The sequence below is a fragment of the Dermacentor albipictus genome, chromosome 5 (assembly GCF_038994185.2).
Source record: "Dermacentor albipictus isolate Rhodes 1998 colony chromosome 5, USDA_Dalb.pri_finalv2, whole genome shotgun sequence".
In the NCBI taxonomy this organism is placed as follows: domain Eukaryota; kingdom Metazoa; phylum Arthropoda; class Arachnida; order Ixodida; family Ixodidae; genus Dermacentor; species Dermacentor albipictus.
In genome coordinates this window covers 163,913,259-163,931,021 of record NC_091825.1, presented here as the reverse complement: position 1 = coordinate 163,931,021, position 17,763 = coordinate 163,913,259, and the positions used below count along the sequence as shown (strand labels likewise).

General features: G+C 44.4%; 1 protein-coding gene across 4 annotated transcripts in view; it reads left to right on the top strand.

The window, feature by feature from the left end:
• LOC135904019 (protein DENND6B) overlaps positions 1–17,763 on the top strand; it is a 101,528-nt gene that overhangs the window by 44,305 nt on the left and 39,460 nt on the right. For all 4 annotated transcript variants that reach the window (XM_065434566.2, XM_065434564.2, XM_065434565.2 and 1 more), the window contains 2 exons: positions 4,438–4,502; positions 8,963–9,052. In XM_065434566.2, coding sequence (XP_065290638.2) covers positions 4,438–4,502; positions 8,963–9,052 — 155 coding nt within the window. The remainder of the gene's footprint in view (positions 1–4,437; positions 4,503–8,962; positions 9,053–17,763) is intronic.

Sequence of the window (17,763 nt, the reverse complement as noted above, 5' to 3'; positions counted from 1 at the left end):
TCCAGGGTTTTCCCCATAAAAGCATTTCTTTGTTTAGATGTAGTATTTGAACAGGTGGCATCGGAGTTGGCCCCGAACTAAAGCTTCCTCTTAGAGAGTTACTTGTGTTTGCTTATTTTTTAAATATGTGCTTGTGTAGTGGTTTCTCTGTGGCATTTCTTGAACTGATATTTGCTCTATTGGTTTCGAACATAATTTGTTCGCAATTGTAGATTAATAACCTAAGTTAGAAAGAAAGAACACGTTGGATTAGAAAAATTATTTACGGCAGGTTGATTGGGGCTTTTAGAGGTTAGGGAGGCTTTTAACATGCAAAACCTTTTGCACAAGGTTCAATGGAGCATCAGAGCCCAAGATTGTCAGCTGTACCTTCTTCTGAATTAAAGCTAGTAATTGCTCGAGCCTTTGCGGGCACCTGCTGAATTGTCATCATCCTTCGTGCTTTACACTGCATTGGAGCACTTCTGCTTGTGCTCAGACTGTAGTGACAAGTGTGGTCTGTCCTTCATCTCTGTTGAATGTAATTTATGTGTTTTTATGCGAAGCATATTACTAGAGCTCAACCCAGCTCCTCAGGCGCGGCGGTGTCGCCTTCAATACCACGTGATACCGTGACGTCACGACAGAGGAGAAACGGGGCTCCAACTCGCGCCGTCGCTCGCGGCGTCGCCTTCAAGGCTGACTACGTGACACCGTGAAGTCATGACAGAGGAGAAACGGGGCTCCAACTCGCGCCGTCGCTCGCGGCGTCGCGGCGGTATATAAGCAGCTGCGCTTGCCTCTGCTAGACACTCACGAGGTGAGATGCCTCCTGGAGACAGAGCTGCTCGTTGGAATGAGAAGCGAAGGTTGCGGTGTGCTACAGAGACTGTTTCTAGGTGGCTTTGCTACGGCGCAGCGACTACGCGCCCCGCATCGGACGCGGTGAGCGTCGAGCAACGCAGCGTTCGGTGCGACAACGAAATGTGCGCCTGAGCAAGCGCCGCACGCCTGAGCCGACGCCAACAACACCGGCTTTTCTGCGACACGAGCTCCTTAACGCTGTCGCATTAAAATAAAGGCTAGTATGCTTCGCATCCTGGGCTTAACCTTAGCTAAGCCACAGCCTTGATTTGCCAAGTTGTTTTTGTTCCCAACTGCAGGTGCAAAGTTGATCACACACCCATAGCATTTGGCGAATAACGTACGACTTCCCCTCCCCTCTCACACTCCACTTTAATTCTGAGCAATAACTAAAAAACAAAATTAATGACAGTAATACTAAAACTTAATTTACATTAAAATAAATATGCTGCTTGAGCTTCTTTTTTTGTTATGCTGTGACCAGGGGCGTAGCTGGTGGGGGGGGGCTGATGCGGCTTCAGCTGGAAATTTTTTTGTGCAATTTGGGCGCTTTCTGGCTAGCAGATGAGAAAAAGAAACAATGGTCGCTCGCCGCCATCACTCTAGGGACTCAACAGATTGCAACGCGTTCACTTGAGCGCAACCTTTCCAAAAGTCTTGTCTCGCCATTGTAGGATACCAATCAGTAAGCACATCATTCTCTGTGGACCAAGCGTCCCATGTTTTCTTCAATACTCGTTCGGTAGCCACATTAGGTGCCTGAAGTAGGCATGCTATTGTGGCCAACATGCTTTCCTTTGCGTTTTCTTTTTCATTTCGGTGCCCCCGGCCCCGCCAAAAAAGAAGAAAAGGACATTGTTGCGGCGCAGCAAATTGTCGCATGGTGAAAGTTCGATTTTGTTACTTCTTCTTTTGTAAAAAGTAATGGGCCACGGGACGCTTCAGTTGCCAGATGCCTTTATTATATTATTGTCATAGCAATTATAAGGACACTCCAGGTGTATTGTTGCCATCGCCCTCATGTTCTGTATAATTGCCACGAGCGAAAGTGTAGGTGGGCGAGGGGTGCATGGTTGAGCTGACGGTGGTAGCTCAGTATTGTGCATGCAAGGGAGAAAAGCAGGGCAGAAGCGCGCCACCTTCCGTTGCATGCGATGCATCAGGGGGAGTGGAGGGAGGGGGGGGACCTTAGGATTCTGTTGTCTGTGAATCTGTGATTGCACAACATGTTTATTTGCCTTGTTTGACGCATTATATACAGTGACTTTTTTTGAGATACGTATATTTATTGGAGACTTATACGTGTCTTTAAATATCTTGTTGGGAGGTTTTGTATATACGTGCAGTGAACTTTGTTTCCTGTGACATTTATTTGCCCTTTATCAAGCTGTATCTTTGCATTTGTATATTTCATCATATTTTCGCATTTCTAATGTATGAGGGCGAGTCAACTGAAAGTCGGTCAACCCACCCGGCACAATAATGGTTCGGATCATTTTCTGTGAGGAGTGCGCGTAGCACCTAGGCATCTCTCATTTGCAAAAGTGACACGCAGGTGTGAGGATAAATGTTCTTTCATGCTCTCATACACGGGGTTGAACAGGGTTGCGTGATTTAATGGACGCTTCAAAAGTTCACCAGCATGGTGTCGTGAAGTTTTTGACAGCTGAAGGAGTTTCCCAAAACGCAATTAGTCGTGATATCGCTGCCGTGTATGTTGAACATTGCACTTCATTGGCCACTGTGAAGTGTTGGAGCAAACGGTTCAAAGAAGGACATGAAAGTTGCAAAGGTGATCCAAGACCGGGCCAAAGCCACCATGCAATCACCCCCAACACAATTGCAAAGAACGGTTAGACAAGAATGGAGGATAAGCATTGATGAATTGGCAGGGTGCGTGAACATCAGTCACGGTTCGGGTCACACTATAATTCATGCACGTGTCGGTTATCGGCCGTTGTGTGCGCAATGGTTGCCCTAGATGTTGAACTGCCGCCAGAAGACGGAGAGGTTTGGCGCTGCCTTGACTCATCTAATCTGGTATTACGATAAGGGTGAGGACTTTTTGTCTGCAATTGTGACCGGGGACGAATCATGGTGCCACTACTACGAGCCTGAAACACGACGGTAACGCTTACGGTGGAAACATTTGAATTCACCACCCAAAGAAAAGCAAAGGTTGTCATTTCTACCGGAAAGGTGTTGTTGACTTTTTTTTCGATCATCAGGGGCCATTACTGATAGAATTTGCTGAACCTGGAGCGGCTATTAATCATTTCCGATATTGTGAAACGCTGGATCGGCTGCGTGTTGCAATCAAGAACAAACAATGTGGAAAATTGACAAATGGGGTCATCTCGCTCACAACAATGCCCATCCTCACATTGCTGATGTGGTTAATAAATAACTGGCAAAGTTCAAGTGGGAAACGCTGGAACATCTGCCATACAACCCATACGTGTCACCTTGCGACTTCCACATTTTGGGGCAATAGAAAACACAACTCAAGGGAACCAGATTCATGTTAGATGATGACGTGAAAGAGTGAGTTATAGACTTCTTGAGGCAGCAACTCAGAGTTTTGTGAGATGGGAATCACTCGACTCATTAGTCTATGGGACAAATGTCTAAATGCTCATGGAGACTACATTTAAATAAAGTACCCCGTTTGTCACATATTCGTATTGGCTCACTTTCATTTGACTCCCTTCGTATATTTTGTAGAACTCCTGCTTTTTATATGTGCTCGCTGTTGTGACTATATAATTTCAGTGCAATAACTCACAATATGCGACCGGTGATAGCTGCTCCTGCGCATTACATTGGGACAAAGGACAGCATCATGAAGTTTTTCCCCTGGCCGTTGCATATGTACAGAAATGTAAACAAGGCTCTTTAATGACTAAGTTTTGTTAAAATATTTGTCCTCAACTTGCTCATTTCATGGCGTTTACATTCTTCATATTAGCGGTATGCACTGCGTTGCTGGTTTCGAACTAATATTGTCCTAAAATTTGTGTGATATTTTCTTTACTTATTAAATCTACAAAACTACATGGAAGCATTGATATCAGCTATTTTGGGCACAATTTTTGCAACATACGAGTATATTCTTTTGTGAAAAAAACACATATTTTACTTGTCTTGACAGTGCGTAGCGTTCAAGAATTCGTTTGCAGCATCTTTGGCAATGGAAATGCATTTATTATTGATGTATTTGATCCCTTGACAAATTATATAAGAAGGAGGCCGAGCTTCAATGTGAGGTCCCCCACCCCCCACCCCGAACGAAATTTCTGGCTACGCCACTGACTGTGACTGCTGTTCAAATTTTCTCCTTTCTCTGTGGCACTTCTGGTCCCCATGGCTGCGGAAAAATGTCTGTGATTTTGTGTTTTGTCAAGTGTAGTCGAGAAGCACTTCTTGTCTTTTGTGCCCTTGTTTCTCACATCCAATGTATTGCAGTTCTGCTTAGGTTCAAAACATTCTATCCATGCTTGTACAAACTGTTCCGACTGCAGATGTCAGGTGTTTTATTGTTGCTTCTATGCAGAGATAGAATTGTAGAGGCACTGTTATATCTGGTCACTGCAGGCCTGTACACCCAGCACAAACCATTGCTGCAAAAAGACAAGGTGCTTCTCAAGAAGCTGTCAAAGGTGAGCGACCATAGCTTGACAAGTGTACACACTACACTAGTCTGCTGTTGTGAATCCTAGACTGGAATACCCAGTAGAATGCACACTTCAGGGAAATGTTAAGCAGTCAGAAAAATTGTCCTTTTTTTTTTATTGTAATAGTAGTGCTTAACAATGTGAAGCATGCGTCTACTCATGTGTGTGCACCTTAGGATTGTTTTCAGGTATAAATACAGAGATAAAAGTGACCATCATTTGGCATTTGTTAAAAATTAGCGTGTGTCACAGCGTGTTTACAGAAGGTATTCAGAGACCTGGATTGGGAAGAATTGGGGATAAAAGTTAATGGAGAATACCTTAGTAACTTGCGATTCGCTGATGATATTGCCTTGCTTAGTAACTCAGGGGACCAATTTCAATGCATGCTCACTGACCTGGAGAGGCAAAGCAGAAGAGTAGGTCTAAAAATGAATCTGCAGAAAACTAAAGTAATGTTTAATAGTCTCGGAAGAGAACAGCAATTTACAATAGGCAGCGAGGCACTGGAAGTCGTAAGGGAATACATCTACTTAGGGCAGGTAGTGACAGCGGATCCGGATCATGAGACAGAAATAATCAGAAGGATAAGAATGGGCTGAGGTGCGTTTGGCAGGCATTCTCAGATCATGAACAGCAGGTTGCCATTATCCCTCAAGAGAAAAGTGTATAATAGCTGTGTCTTACCAGTACTCACCTACGGGGCAGAAACTTGGAGGCTTACGAAAAGGGTTCTACTCAAATGAGGACGACGCAACGAGCTATGGAAAGAAGAATGATAGGTGTAACGTTAAGGGATAAGAAAAGAGCAGATTGGGTGAGGGAACAAACGCACGTTATGGAATGGGAAGGACATTTAATGAAGAGGGAAAATAACCGATGGTCATTAAGGGTTACGGACTGGATCCCAAGGGAAGGGAAGCGTAGCAGGGGGCGGCAGAAAGTTAGGTGGGCGGATGAGATTAAGAAGTTTGCAGGGACGGCATGGCCACAATTAGTACATGACCGAGGTTGTTGGAGAAGTATGTGAGAGGCCTTTGCCCTGCAGTGGGCGTAACCAGGCTGATGATGATGATGAAAAATTAGCAAGCATGTAGCAAGGCCTCAATTTTCATGACAAAACACACATGCATGCTTATGGTTGTGAAAAAAAAAAGTTTTATCTGGCATCAATTTTTTTAAAAAGGAGAGTAGGGAGCCACAGGCATCGGAGTGGGACATCGGGACTACAGAGGAAGACCAAACCTCGGAGCCATTTTCTGTGAACCTGAAAAGATGAGAGAGATTTGCTGTGTATACTTGTGTAACAGATGCCAAAGGCTATGTTTGTTACATTTATTGGTTTTCAAGAGTAATGAATAAATGCTGGTGGCGAGCCTGTGCTTGCACATCTTCCCTTTGCATGTCTACGTCCCCTGCACTTGTGGGTCAATTCTCACTGATGTTTTGCAGTAACTCTTCAGTCACTGTATGCATCATGTCTCTTGTCATGCTAGGTTTGCCAGACTACAAAGCTGAGTGCCTGTTGCTCCATGCATGAGTTACACACAACAACTATGGGAATACCTATTGGCTCTACAGCACTGCCACTTGGCAGCCCATTAAAATAACTTGTGGATGGGGTTCGAGATCTCAAGGCACTGAAAGGTGCTGTACGCTGAACTAAATGCAATTTTAGCCACATGGGGATCTTGAGTGCTTGACAGTCCCTTCTCATACACAGATCACTGTTACCTGTGGTTGCCATAAATGCACAGTTGTGAGCAGTGTGAGAGGGAACACTGAATATTTTAAAGCAATGATTACTCATATTCTATGTACTCAAACCTGACACGTTAATGTGTAACAAGTAGCTTCACCATCAAAAATTTAGTCTCATTGAAGATATTTATGTGAGGCATGTTTGTTTAGCTACAATGGTAGCTTGCATGCAGTTTAGGTGTTCTCTTTCATATAGCTAGAAGGTGTACATATGTGTATACGGTGTTGACGGTGCATAATTTTTTTGCTGCATTCAGGCTGGGTGATATCTTAAAGGCATAGAGCCTGCCAAATTTCTTGTCGCTTTTGCCAACTTTTGTCACATTTCATCCAACTTTTGACAACTTTTGCCACATTTCATCCTTTGTTTGCTAAGGTCTTTGGAATGCATGCAGTGGTTTTGATGTAGCCAAATGTAGTGGCTGCTCTTCTCAGGAATCATAAAAACCTGGATATCCTTTATCACTCACTGCTGGACAACATCTGCTGGGCTCTCTTTATGGCCAAGCACACAGCTGCCTAGAGTAAAGCTTCGCTGTAATGAAGTTGAAAGTGGAGCCAAAATTACCCTTTTATAATAGCTGTTTTGTTGTACGCCTGCATGAAAAAACAGTGCAGCTGCCTCATACCACTAAAGGGGAACTGGCAAAGCACCACATACTACCGCAGTAGTCTGTCATGCAGCTGCTCATCTTTGCTGTTGTTGTGCTTACAGAAGCAGCAGCGCAACAGGTCTGCTACACCCAGCACTTGTGCAGCCGTCTTGTGGCAACTGCTGTGCTGCGACCATTACAAATTGCTGTACATGTGCAGCAAAGTTGCAGGGTTTGCGTTCTCATCTCATGCTCTTGGTAGTCATTTGGCTTTGTCAGCATTCCCTGAACATGCCGGTGAAGGATACTGTAGAGAAACACTAAATCAGTTTAGACTTTTATTGAGTTTGTGATAAGTTGATTATTAGAAGATAAAATAATCAAATTATCATTATTTGAATTTTGTCGTTGTGATGTAATGGATTTCAAAGTATTTTTTGTATTTGGTCCATGTTGGCTTAGTATATGTTTCCAAAACTAGCCCTGTTCAGTCCTTAAACCCTTTGGAACACAGTGCAGTCTGTTTTTACCAATAAGCAATTAACACTGCCCCAGCAGATGCCATCAAAATCCACGATGAGCTGATCACCAATCGTCTTTCCTTCTTGCATCTATTGTGGTTTGCTAAGCTCCTTCTAATAGTTTAGTAATTTACTGACACAGGTGAGATCAATTTCCTTTTTAGTGTCCCTTTAAGAGGGCTTCAAGTACCTCCTGTACCACTGCCTTCATGTCCGGCATGAGTAATATGGAATGTGACAAGTCTACTGATCACATAATTTTTTAGGGAAAACCTGGAAGCACAGCATCAGCTATCATGAGCCTAGAAAGCCATGTGCTCATCATCTGCGTCAACACACTAGTGTGGCATGCCTGTCCTCTTTTGTGAATGTGAACTTCCTCCCATCCTCGGTGGAGGGTCGTCAGACTGGTGTTCAATCTTTCTTCATTTCATCTCTCCTTATGCCTTGATTTTTTCGATGTTGTGACATGGTGTGAGGGCTTGAAAAAATTTTGAAGAGATCACTGCTCAAGATGACACAACATACTCCCTACGAAGAGGGCATGCTATTTTTGGCACAGTGGTTCTGATTTTTGAAGCTAATGAACACTCAACAGCACTGGGATAGTAAGAGTAGAAATTCCAAGGGGTGCGCATCAGTGGCCAAAGCATGCACAAAAATACACATACTGTAGCTTGGCAACTAGTGAAAATGCACAGGGATACGTCTCCTGCCTTGAAGGCCATGCATATGTATGGGTGCATGTTGATGAAACTTGCATTGCCTATGTATTTTGACATACTAATTTCAAATATGTAATTAATTTTTATGTGTAACAAGTAGTCTTTAATATATTAAGGCATTTCTGTACTTTGTGTGTAGTAGTTGAGGTGAGCTCTCTGTTAAATGCTGGATGTTATAGAGGAGGATGGCATATCGTAATGTTGAATGATCAGCATTTGCTGTGCTACAAGAATGAATGCTCTGAACTGATTCAGGCCAGAATTATTGCACGTCAAACTTTTTAGAGCGAAAACCTACATTAGCACCCAACAGAAAAATTAACTTTTTAAAAATTTCTGTAATAAGATTTTTTAGGCCTACTGCACTCGCTAACTGTACAACTTTCTGACAAAAAAAAAAAATATTGCAGTAGAATAAGTAGAACCAAAGATATCATCACTCCAAAACTGCGACGCCATCAGAAATTCTGTTTTCGAAAAATTAGAACAACCATTTCATGACATGTTCATGGTCATTATGGCAAAGACTAATACAGGGGTCCAATAAAGCAAAAATAAATGCTGTACACCAACCTGGAGGAAAGGAATGCGAAAAGATATTTGAGCTAATTTTTGGCTCCAAAGAGCAGTGTCTCCTTTTGGCGTTAAGAAACTGAAACCACTTAGTGGGAGAAATCTTGGTAACAAAGTGACTTCAGTGGTTGGGCGCAAGCACATTTCTGTCATCCTGAGTGAAAAAAAAAGGGGGGGGAGGGGTCAACGCTGACACATGGTTGGGCTGGTGATGGCATTGCTACTCTTGCACTGGTGCAGAAACAGTGTACGCTGACCTCCTCTCCCTACAGGGGGTGCAGACCAGGCGTCCGAGTGAAGTTCAGAGTGCCCTGCTCAAGCGTTACCTCCTTGAGCTCACGCAGAGCTTCATGATTCCCTTGGTAAGATGCACCCTAGTTGCGCCTTGCATAGTGTCTGCTATTCCCACTGTTGGTGTGAGCACATCGCAGCTTGAATACTTCAGTGACAAGTCTTGTCCATATACAAGAACTAGCCAAAGCATCTGGTATTCAGCTTCAGTTATTACAGTGTGCAATTTGAAAAAGTTTCTGCTCAAAGGATCTCTCCAGCTTCATACCTGGTTACGTGGTGTCACCTTCTTTTGTTTTTGACTCTGTCATTCTTCACTTATTTTTGCCAGTGGAATATTAGAACAGAACCAAGTGGCAGAAACGTTATCGCTGCCGTTTTTCAGGGCTTTACTTTGGAAAAACGCTGATAATTGAAAAGTTCCTGCCATTGAGTCAATGCGTAGCAATATCCTGTTTGCTGCTGTTCAGAGTCTGAAACAAGTTATGAAATGGAAAAAATTTTGGATTGTTTCAGCTGTGTGTGTCAGCTAATATAAAACTTAGTTTTCATTCAGAAAATGTCCTTATTGACATCCCAGCATTTTCGTGATGCCATTACCCCGTTGACCTGCAGCTAAAGTGCTACTCTAATGAAGCAGTGAGTGTTGTCGGAGATATTTGCAGTACAAACCTAGCCGCAGTTCATCTCAATGTCAACGAAAGCAAGACATCCACGTGTCTTTACAGTTAAAATGCAAGATCTTTCTCCAGAATTGCTACCTAAATAAATCACCTTGCTTCATTTTCACAGCCATGGCCCAAATAGAGCTAACACAAATACTTATATTTTAAAACATAATTTATGCTTTGAAATATGGCGAGCTCAGCCACCACGCAATAAAGGTTTGCGTGAGAGCTAGTCATTTGGTGAGAGAAGGTGCAGGTTTTGAATAATATGTGCACAGCTTGAGGCAAATGGGAGTGCAAAAGGCTCCAACAACACTGGGGAATTTCATGTAGTGAATTTAGGTCCACTGGCCTGCTGTATCAGATTGATGTACCCGCGCGCAGCCTAATCTACACAAATGCAGCTGCTCTGCGCAGCTGTTGGAAAGTTTTGGCATAGGGAAATCAGGAGGTCTGTTGTTGTGCGTGCCTTTATGGGCCCTGACACGAAGACTAGTCCCTTTGTCGAGCCTTGTTCGATCACTCTTCGTCATACATAGACAGCTGATCACATGCATAATGCCATCATGCTATCATGTTGTGCTAAAACACTAATGGCTGCATCGTTAGGTAACTTCCTAATCACAACATTATTTTTACAATCTTTGGAGTGGTAAAATACAACCCCTTCCTCCCATTTTTTAATATTTATTAAAATATGGTAGATATGCTCCTTATAATTTTTGGCTGTTTCACCCCTGTACTAATAGCACTAAAGTGCACCATTTCGAATTTTCTGTCATCCTGACAAAAAATAAATAACAATTTTTTAATGCATCCCTTTAGCACTTGAACATGTTTACTATGACAGCAGATAATGCTAAGGACTCCTATGCAAATATTGCTCGATTTTTCCAATCTCTTACAATTTCCTCAAGTGCTGTGCAAATTTTTCTGCATGCCCTGCTTAAGCTCCAGCATCTTCAGCATTGGTTCGTACCTTGCGAGGAGGTGCCATGACGTGTACAGAAGAGTAAACAAAGGTATCTAGACTATGCAACATACATATCACATCCCTTGACCTGTGGCATGGTATGTTGCTGTTGATGACTTTGATAATGATATGACGGTGATGATGGTTTATTAGCATCCCCTTCAAAATGGCGTCGTGACAAATAGTCGCCTAGCTTGCTTGAGTGAACCAAGTCTAGCTACATGCCGCATGCAACTGCTATATGCAACTGCTACATGTTGGGACACCTGGTGTAAGATAACGCAATGGAAATGCAAAGTTTCCACATAACAGCGCTACGTGGTTTGCATGTCACATGCGTGACAATTGGCACGGTACGGTGCTAATGGTAATGATTACATCAAATGACATTTCTTTTGAAATGGAATGGTGACAAACAGTCACCTAGCCTGGTTGATTTAATCGGGTATGCATACATGTTTTTTCATTCTAGCATTTCTGTATACATCTTCTCAATCTTTTTTTCTTCATCAAACCTTCTCTATCTACCTTGTGCAAATACCTATGCAATTGCTACATGGTGTGCCACAGAGTGTAATAATATGCAGCTGCAATACGAAGTCTGCATGTAACAACATTACACGGCGAGCATCTCACATCGCGTGACAAGTTGGCACACTACAGTGCTACTGAAGAAAAAGATAACGACAATGATGAGGATTTATTGGCATCCCCTTTGAAACAATGTGGTGACAAACAGTCGCCTATCCTGCTTGAATTAATCAGGTCTGCTGTACATGCTTTTCATTACAGCAATATTTATACATCTCCATAATATTTTTCTTCAAGTCTCCTCTATCTACCTTGTACTGCTAGCTATGCAACTGCTACATGGCGTGCCATCTGGTGTAATAATATTGTTACGGGGATGCTGGGAGTATAGACAGACTGTATTTACAATGTATATACAAGCAGAGTCAACGGGGTTAAGATGGCGGACTAGCAACAACACACAGCAGCCAGCATCTCGCGATCTTCTTCCTCCCTCTTCTTTTATCTCTCCATAACAGTATGCAACTGCAATGTAAAGGGCGCATGCATAAACGCTGCGCATCGTGTATCTCCCATTGCAAGACAAGTGGTGTAAGAGTTGGCAGTCGTAGCTGTAGGAAGGAGCTTGACTCTTCGTCGGCACGTAGGAGAGCAGGATGTATTTGCAGTATTTACATTTTGAACAAGCCATACATCGACAGTCTACCGTGACTCCCATATGAAGCACGCAAGATGACGCATACAGCAAACAGCTTACGAGCACACAGCTCACTAGTACATTTCTAGCATGACAATGAGCACTCAGCTTCCGACGACGAGCACACACTAGCAGCCGGCAAACACTGCTTATGAGCACTTGATCCCCCCTTGATTCCCAGTGGACAGAAACGTTTGTCCAGTCATCGTTCGACATCACCGTTCGACGTCACCGTAGATGACCCGCCCTTTTGGAGGACGGCGAGGGCTGTTGGAGGAGGATGATGACTCACATACACGTGCCGCACATACACACAGGTGTAAAGGTCCGGAGCCGATGTCAGAAGGCTTCGTAGAACTCTGCTATGTCCCGAGTGGTGCGGCCGTGTACCACATTCCTGAGCTGACCGCGCGCCACATGGCTGCCGGTCATCCGCAGTTCTCTGAAGTGCGCCCCGCCTGGTTGGATTGGAACACGTGCAGGGGGCTGAAAGCTGGCACGTTGCCACCCCGTACGGCCATTTCTAACAGTGGCATGATACATTGCTAATGATGGTGATGATGATTAATTGGCATCACCTTTGAAATGTGGCGGTGACATAGTCACATAGCCAGCTTGATTTAATCAGGCACAAAACGTATATGTTTTCTAGCAGTTTTTGTATATATCCCCTTAAACCTCTTTTTCTTCTTCAAATCTTCTCTGAGTACCGTGTACTGCTACCTGTGCATCTGCTACATGGCGTGCCTCCTGGTGTAATAATTGTAACTGCAATGCAAAGGTGCAAATGTTGATACTACGTGGTGCGCATGTCACATTGCATGCCCCTCACATGCTAGGATGCGTTAATAGGGCATTTTACCGCTACACGCTAACAAGCACTGGTGTGGCTCAGTGGTAGAGTAGTGAATTCCACGTAGTAGGCCCAGGTTCGATCCCGGCGGGAACTGGTTCTTTTTTTTTTTTTCTCATTCGGGGCAATAGCTTTGACGGACACCAGCGGCGGCAGCAGCAGATGCCATTGGCAACCAAAATGGCTGTTGGAATGAGCCCATAACAGCTTATGCTGTAAAAAAGCCACAGTGCCCGCCAGGATTTGCACTCCAGATCCACAGATTGCCAGTTGAAGTTTTTATCTCTAAGCCTCTGATGCCGCAACAAAGAATACTGCACCTGTACAATACTGTGCTTGGTCTCTTCAGTGCTCTACCTACTGCAGCCCTGAGGGGAAACAATATAAACTGTGCCAGTCACAAGAAGTGAAAGGCTGGATATGAAAAAAGCATGTCTTTCCACTTCGCCACCACTGGCAAGCACCACCTTGTAGAAGTCATTATCTTGTCCTTTTTTTTTTTTCTTAATGGTGGTGCCAACAGCACTATGCCTCCGCTCACTACAGTTGGCGCTCGACTGTTTGTCAATCGCAATGCGGTTCAAGCCTGAGGAAACAATCGATGACAACCACGTGTCGACTTGGAAAGCATTTATTGCATTTATTGTGCTTGCAACTAACACTTTGAGCAGGCAACCTAGTCTACATCACTGAGGATTCCTTTGGGAAGAATACACTATGTAAAAAGGGGCTTCTGTCTTATTTATTTATTTATTTATTTATTTATTTATTTATTTATTTATTTATTTATTTATTTATTATACCCTCAGGGCCAAAGGCATTACAGAGGGGAGTGGGTAATATAGGTTACAAAGACAATCATTACAATACAGTGAATTTTGTTAGAACATTATTTCAGCATTCTCCAAAATAAGCAAAAGTTGTTAGTGCATCGCGAAATTGTTGGTTATCTTCAATGGCTGCAATATCGGGAGGGAGGCAGTTCCATTCATCAGATGTCTGGGGAAGGTATGACTGAAAAAAAGCTTTAGTATTGCATTTTTTTATGCCAACCTTGTGCCGATGATCAATGCGATGGGAGATGTATTCCGGTGGTGAAATAAAATCATTGTGTAGCGTGACGTGATGATATACCTTGTGGAATAAAGTGAGGCGACTGATTTTCCGGCGAGATTTTAAACGTGGGAGAGAAGGTTAGTTTTCATGGCTGTGATACTTGCGGTACGGTTGCCATTTGAAACAATGAAGCGAATGGAGTTATTTTGGATAAGTTTGAGAGAAGATACAAGATTTTCATGCCCAGGGTCCTGTATAGATGACGCGTATTCAAGTTTAGGTCGTATTAGTGGTTTATAAAGTAGGAGTTTTAAGGATGATGAAGCAGCAGAGAAGTTGCGACGTAAATACCCCAACATGTGATTAGCATTATTAGTAACGCATTTAGTATGGGCATTCCATGTTAAGTTTCGTGATACTATATGTATGCCTAGATATTTATATGATGTGACGGACTCAAGAGGAATGCCATTAAGACAATAAGAAGAAGACGTGTTAGAGGAGCGAGAAATGCGCATGAACTTACATTTGTTAATATTTAATTCCATTTTCCACATTTTGCACCAGTTAGAGACCAAATTAAGATCGATCTGGAGAGTATTAATGTCGTTGAGGTTACGTATTTCTCGGAAAATTACACAGTCGTCAGCAAAAATGTGGATGGCAGAAGATAGGGTGGAGGGAAGGTAATTAATATTGTTACGGAAGGATGAACGAAGAGAGAAAGAAGACGATCGCGAGACGCTGGCTACTGCGAGTTGTTGGTGATCAGCCATCTTAACTACTCAGACTCATTTTGTATATATATTGTAAATATCATCTTTTATACTCCCAACATCCCCGTTTCATATTGGTGAGAGGTGCGGGGTACCACGGCTGGAAACGGAGTTCCACAGTGGACGTCGCATCACTGTCCTCACCATGAACGACGATGAGCACTCGGGACTAATGTCGTTGCCGCCTCCTACGTCACCATCGCATGCTATGTCGCTGTCACCTTCAGCTGTCGTTGTGCAACCCAAGGATCCTGGAACTTTCTGTGGGACCGATGGCACCGAGGTTGAAGAGTGGGTGGCCACGTACGAACGCATGAGTGGAATCAACAGATGGGACCCTACACTTATGCTAGCTAACCTATTGTTCTACCTAAGAGGCAGGGCAAAGGTGTGGTACAAAAACCACGAAGAGGAGCTAACCAGTTGGGACCAATGCAAAGAGAAATTGACAGAGTTGTTTGGCAAACCAGCCGGCCGTAAAATTGCCGTAAAGCAGGAACTGGCCTCCCGTGTCCAATCCCTCACGGAGTCCTATGTCTCATACATCCAGGACATGCTGGCACTTTGTCGTAAGGCCAATCACAACATGACAGAAGCTGAGAAGATCGGGCATGTGCTTAAGGGCATTGCTGACAACACGTTTAATCTGTTCATGTGTAAAAGCTGCTCTACAGTTGATGCAATCATTAAAGAGTGCCGACAATTCGAGCAGGCCGAAAGCCGACGTGTCTTGCTTCCATTCACCCGACTTCCCAATACTGCCACAACGTCGATGCGTGAAGATCAACCCGCACAGCAGCATGCATTGCCATCAGAGGACGTGGTGCGAATCGTTAGACGTGAACTGCATGCGGTGGCACCCACAGCTTTCTGTTCATGTAACCCTGATGCTACCACATTTTCAGTTCCTCTCGTACAAGCCATCGTTCGCCAGGAACCTGAAAACCTTGGCCTACATTCTGTCTGTGCTGTCACCAACCCCAGAGCCAACGAACGCCCTTCTACTATTTTTGCAGCATGCAAAAATAGTAGAAGGGCGTTCGAACATTCGAACTTCGCTGCGCGTTATCGCAACTCGAATGAGTGGAGAACCGCAGACGACCAGCCGATATGTTTCACCTGTCACCGATATCGGTCATGCCACCCGATACTGTCACAACTCGTGGCCCTCAACACCTCGCATGCCGACCAACCTGAGCCGTTTTGATGGAAATACCTGCAATGTTCCGCCCACCGCTGAGTCTAACAGCGCCGACAACTCTGCTAGGAACGTGTGGTACAGCCGCTCACCATCGGCGTGGACACCAGTCTCGTTCACCGCAAACATGTTGCTATCTTCCCGTTCGTCGCAGCCACGTTGCCTTTCGTCCCCTGTGGCTTTTGGCTGCACCCTTTCAGAAAACTAGGAAATGCAGCCCTCGGAGGTGGTGCTGCATTGCCTACTACTGCAGCAAATCCTCTGTCTGTGCCCACAAGGAAAAGTGTAATTGACGTTAAAATAGATGGTGTACCTGTCCAAGCACTCGTCGACACTGGAGCCCACCTATCTGTGATGGGTGTTAGCCTACGTAGACCTTTAAAAAACGTCCTCACCCCAGCAGCCGCCCAAGTGCTTTGTGTGGCCGACGGCGGCGTGCTGGTTCTTGGAATGTGTACTGTGTGTTTAAGTATAGCCGACCACCCTACTTCTGTTCTCTTTGCTGTGATCGACAACTGCCCTCACGACGTTATCCTTGGACTGGACTTTTTATCCATCCATTCTGCTCTCATCTACTGCGCAACTGGCGTTCTTCAGTTAGAACTGCCTCAACTCGCTGATGCTCCGAGCACAGCCCTACCGCACTTGCACTCGCTTCACAAAGCGCGTCTGTCACCCGAGGCAGTTACTTACGTCACTTTGACCGCCCAGCCACAGGTTCCTGATGGTGAATATGTGCTTCGCCCCATCATCGACATGCTTTTGAACCGGTACGTGGCTGTTTCGTACACGCTGGTCACGGTTACTAATAACGACGTCGTTCTGCCACTTCTGAATTTCAGCCTGTGCCCTCAAGTGATGCCAGCTGGCATGTTCCTGGCCAATGTTTCTAGTGATTCCGAATTTGACATTGAGGGTCTGAATGCCGAGAGTGTTTTATTAGTGCCAATTGCAGCTCACAGCTCTGGTTGCTTAACAGATGACTTTGCGAAAATGATTGCACCTGACCTCACCTCTGCATAGGCCACGGACATACGTCGCCTGCTTGAATCTTACTGTGACATCTTTGATTTCAGCGACAGGGCTTTAGGCCAAACATCTGTTGTTCAGTACTGTATAAACACTGGAGATGCGAATCCTATTCGTCAGCGTCCCTATAGTGTATCACATGCTGAACATCAAGTCATCCAATCAGAAGTGGACGAAATGCTCCGCAAAGGGGTCATCGAGCCATCAGCCAATCTTTGGGCTTTGCCTGTCGTCCTTGTGAAAAAGAAAGATGGTACCTGGCGTTTTTGCGTCGACTATCACCACTTAAACAAGATCACACGAAAAGATGTCTACCCACTTCCACGCATCGATGACGCTTTGGACTGCTTCAGCTTCATCATCATCATCATCAGCCGGGTTACACCCACTGCAGGGCAAAGGCCTCTCCCATACTTCTCCAACTACCCCGGTCATGTACTAATTGTGGCCATGTTGTCCCTGCAAACTTCTTAATCTCATCCGCCCACCTAACTTTCTGCCGCCCCCTGCTACCCTTCCCTTCCCTTGGAATCCAGTCCGTAATCCTTAATGACCATCGGCTATCTTCCCTCCTCATTACATGTCCTGCCCATGCCCATTTCTTTTTCTTGATTTCAACTAAGCTGTCATTAACTCGCGTTTGTTCCCTCACCCAATCTGCTCTTTTCTTATCCCTTAACGTTACACCTATCATTCTTCTTTCCATAGCTCGTTGCGTTGTCCTCAATTTAAGTAGAACCCTTTTCGTAAGTCTTCAGGTTTCTGCCCTGTACGTAAGTACTGGTAAGACACAGCTATTATACACTTTTCTCTTGAGGGATAATGGCAACCTGCTGTTCATGATCTGAGAATGCCTGCCAAACGCACCCCAGCCCATTCTTATCCTTCTGATTATTTCTGTCTCATGATCCGGATCCGCGGTCACTACCTGCCCTAAGTAGATGTATTCCCTTACCACTTCCAGTGCCTCGCTGCCTATCGTAAACTGCTGTTCTCTTCCG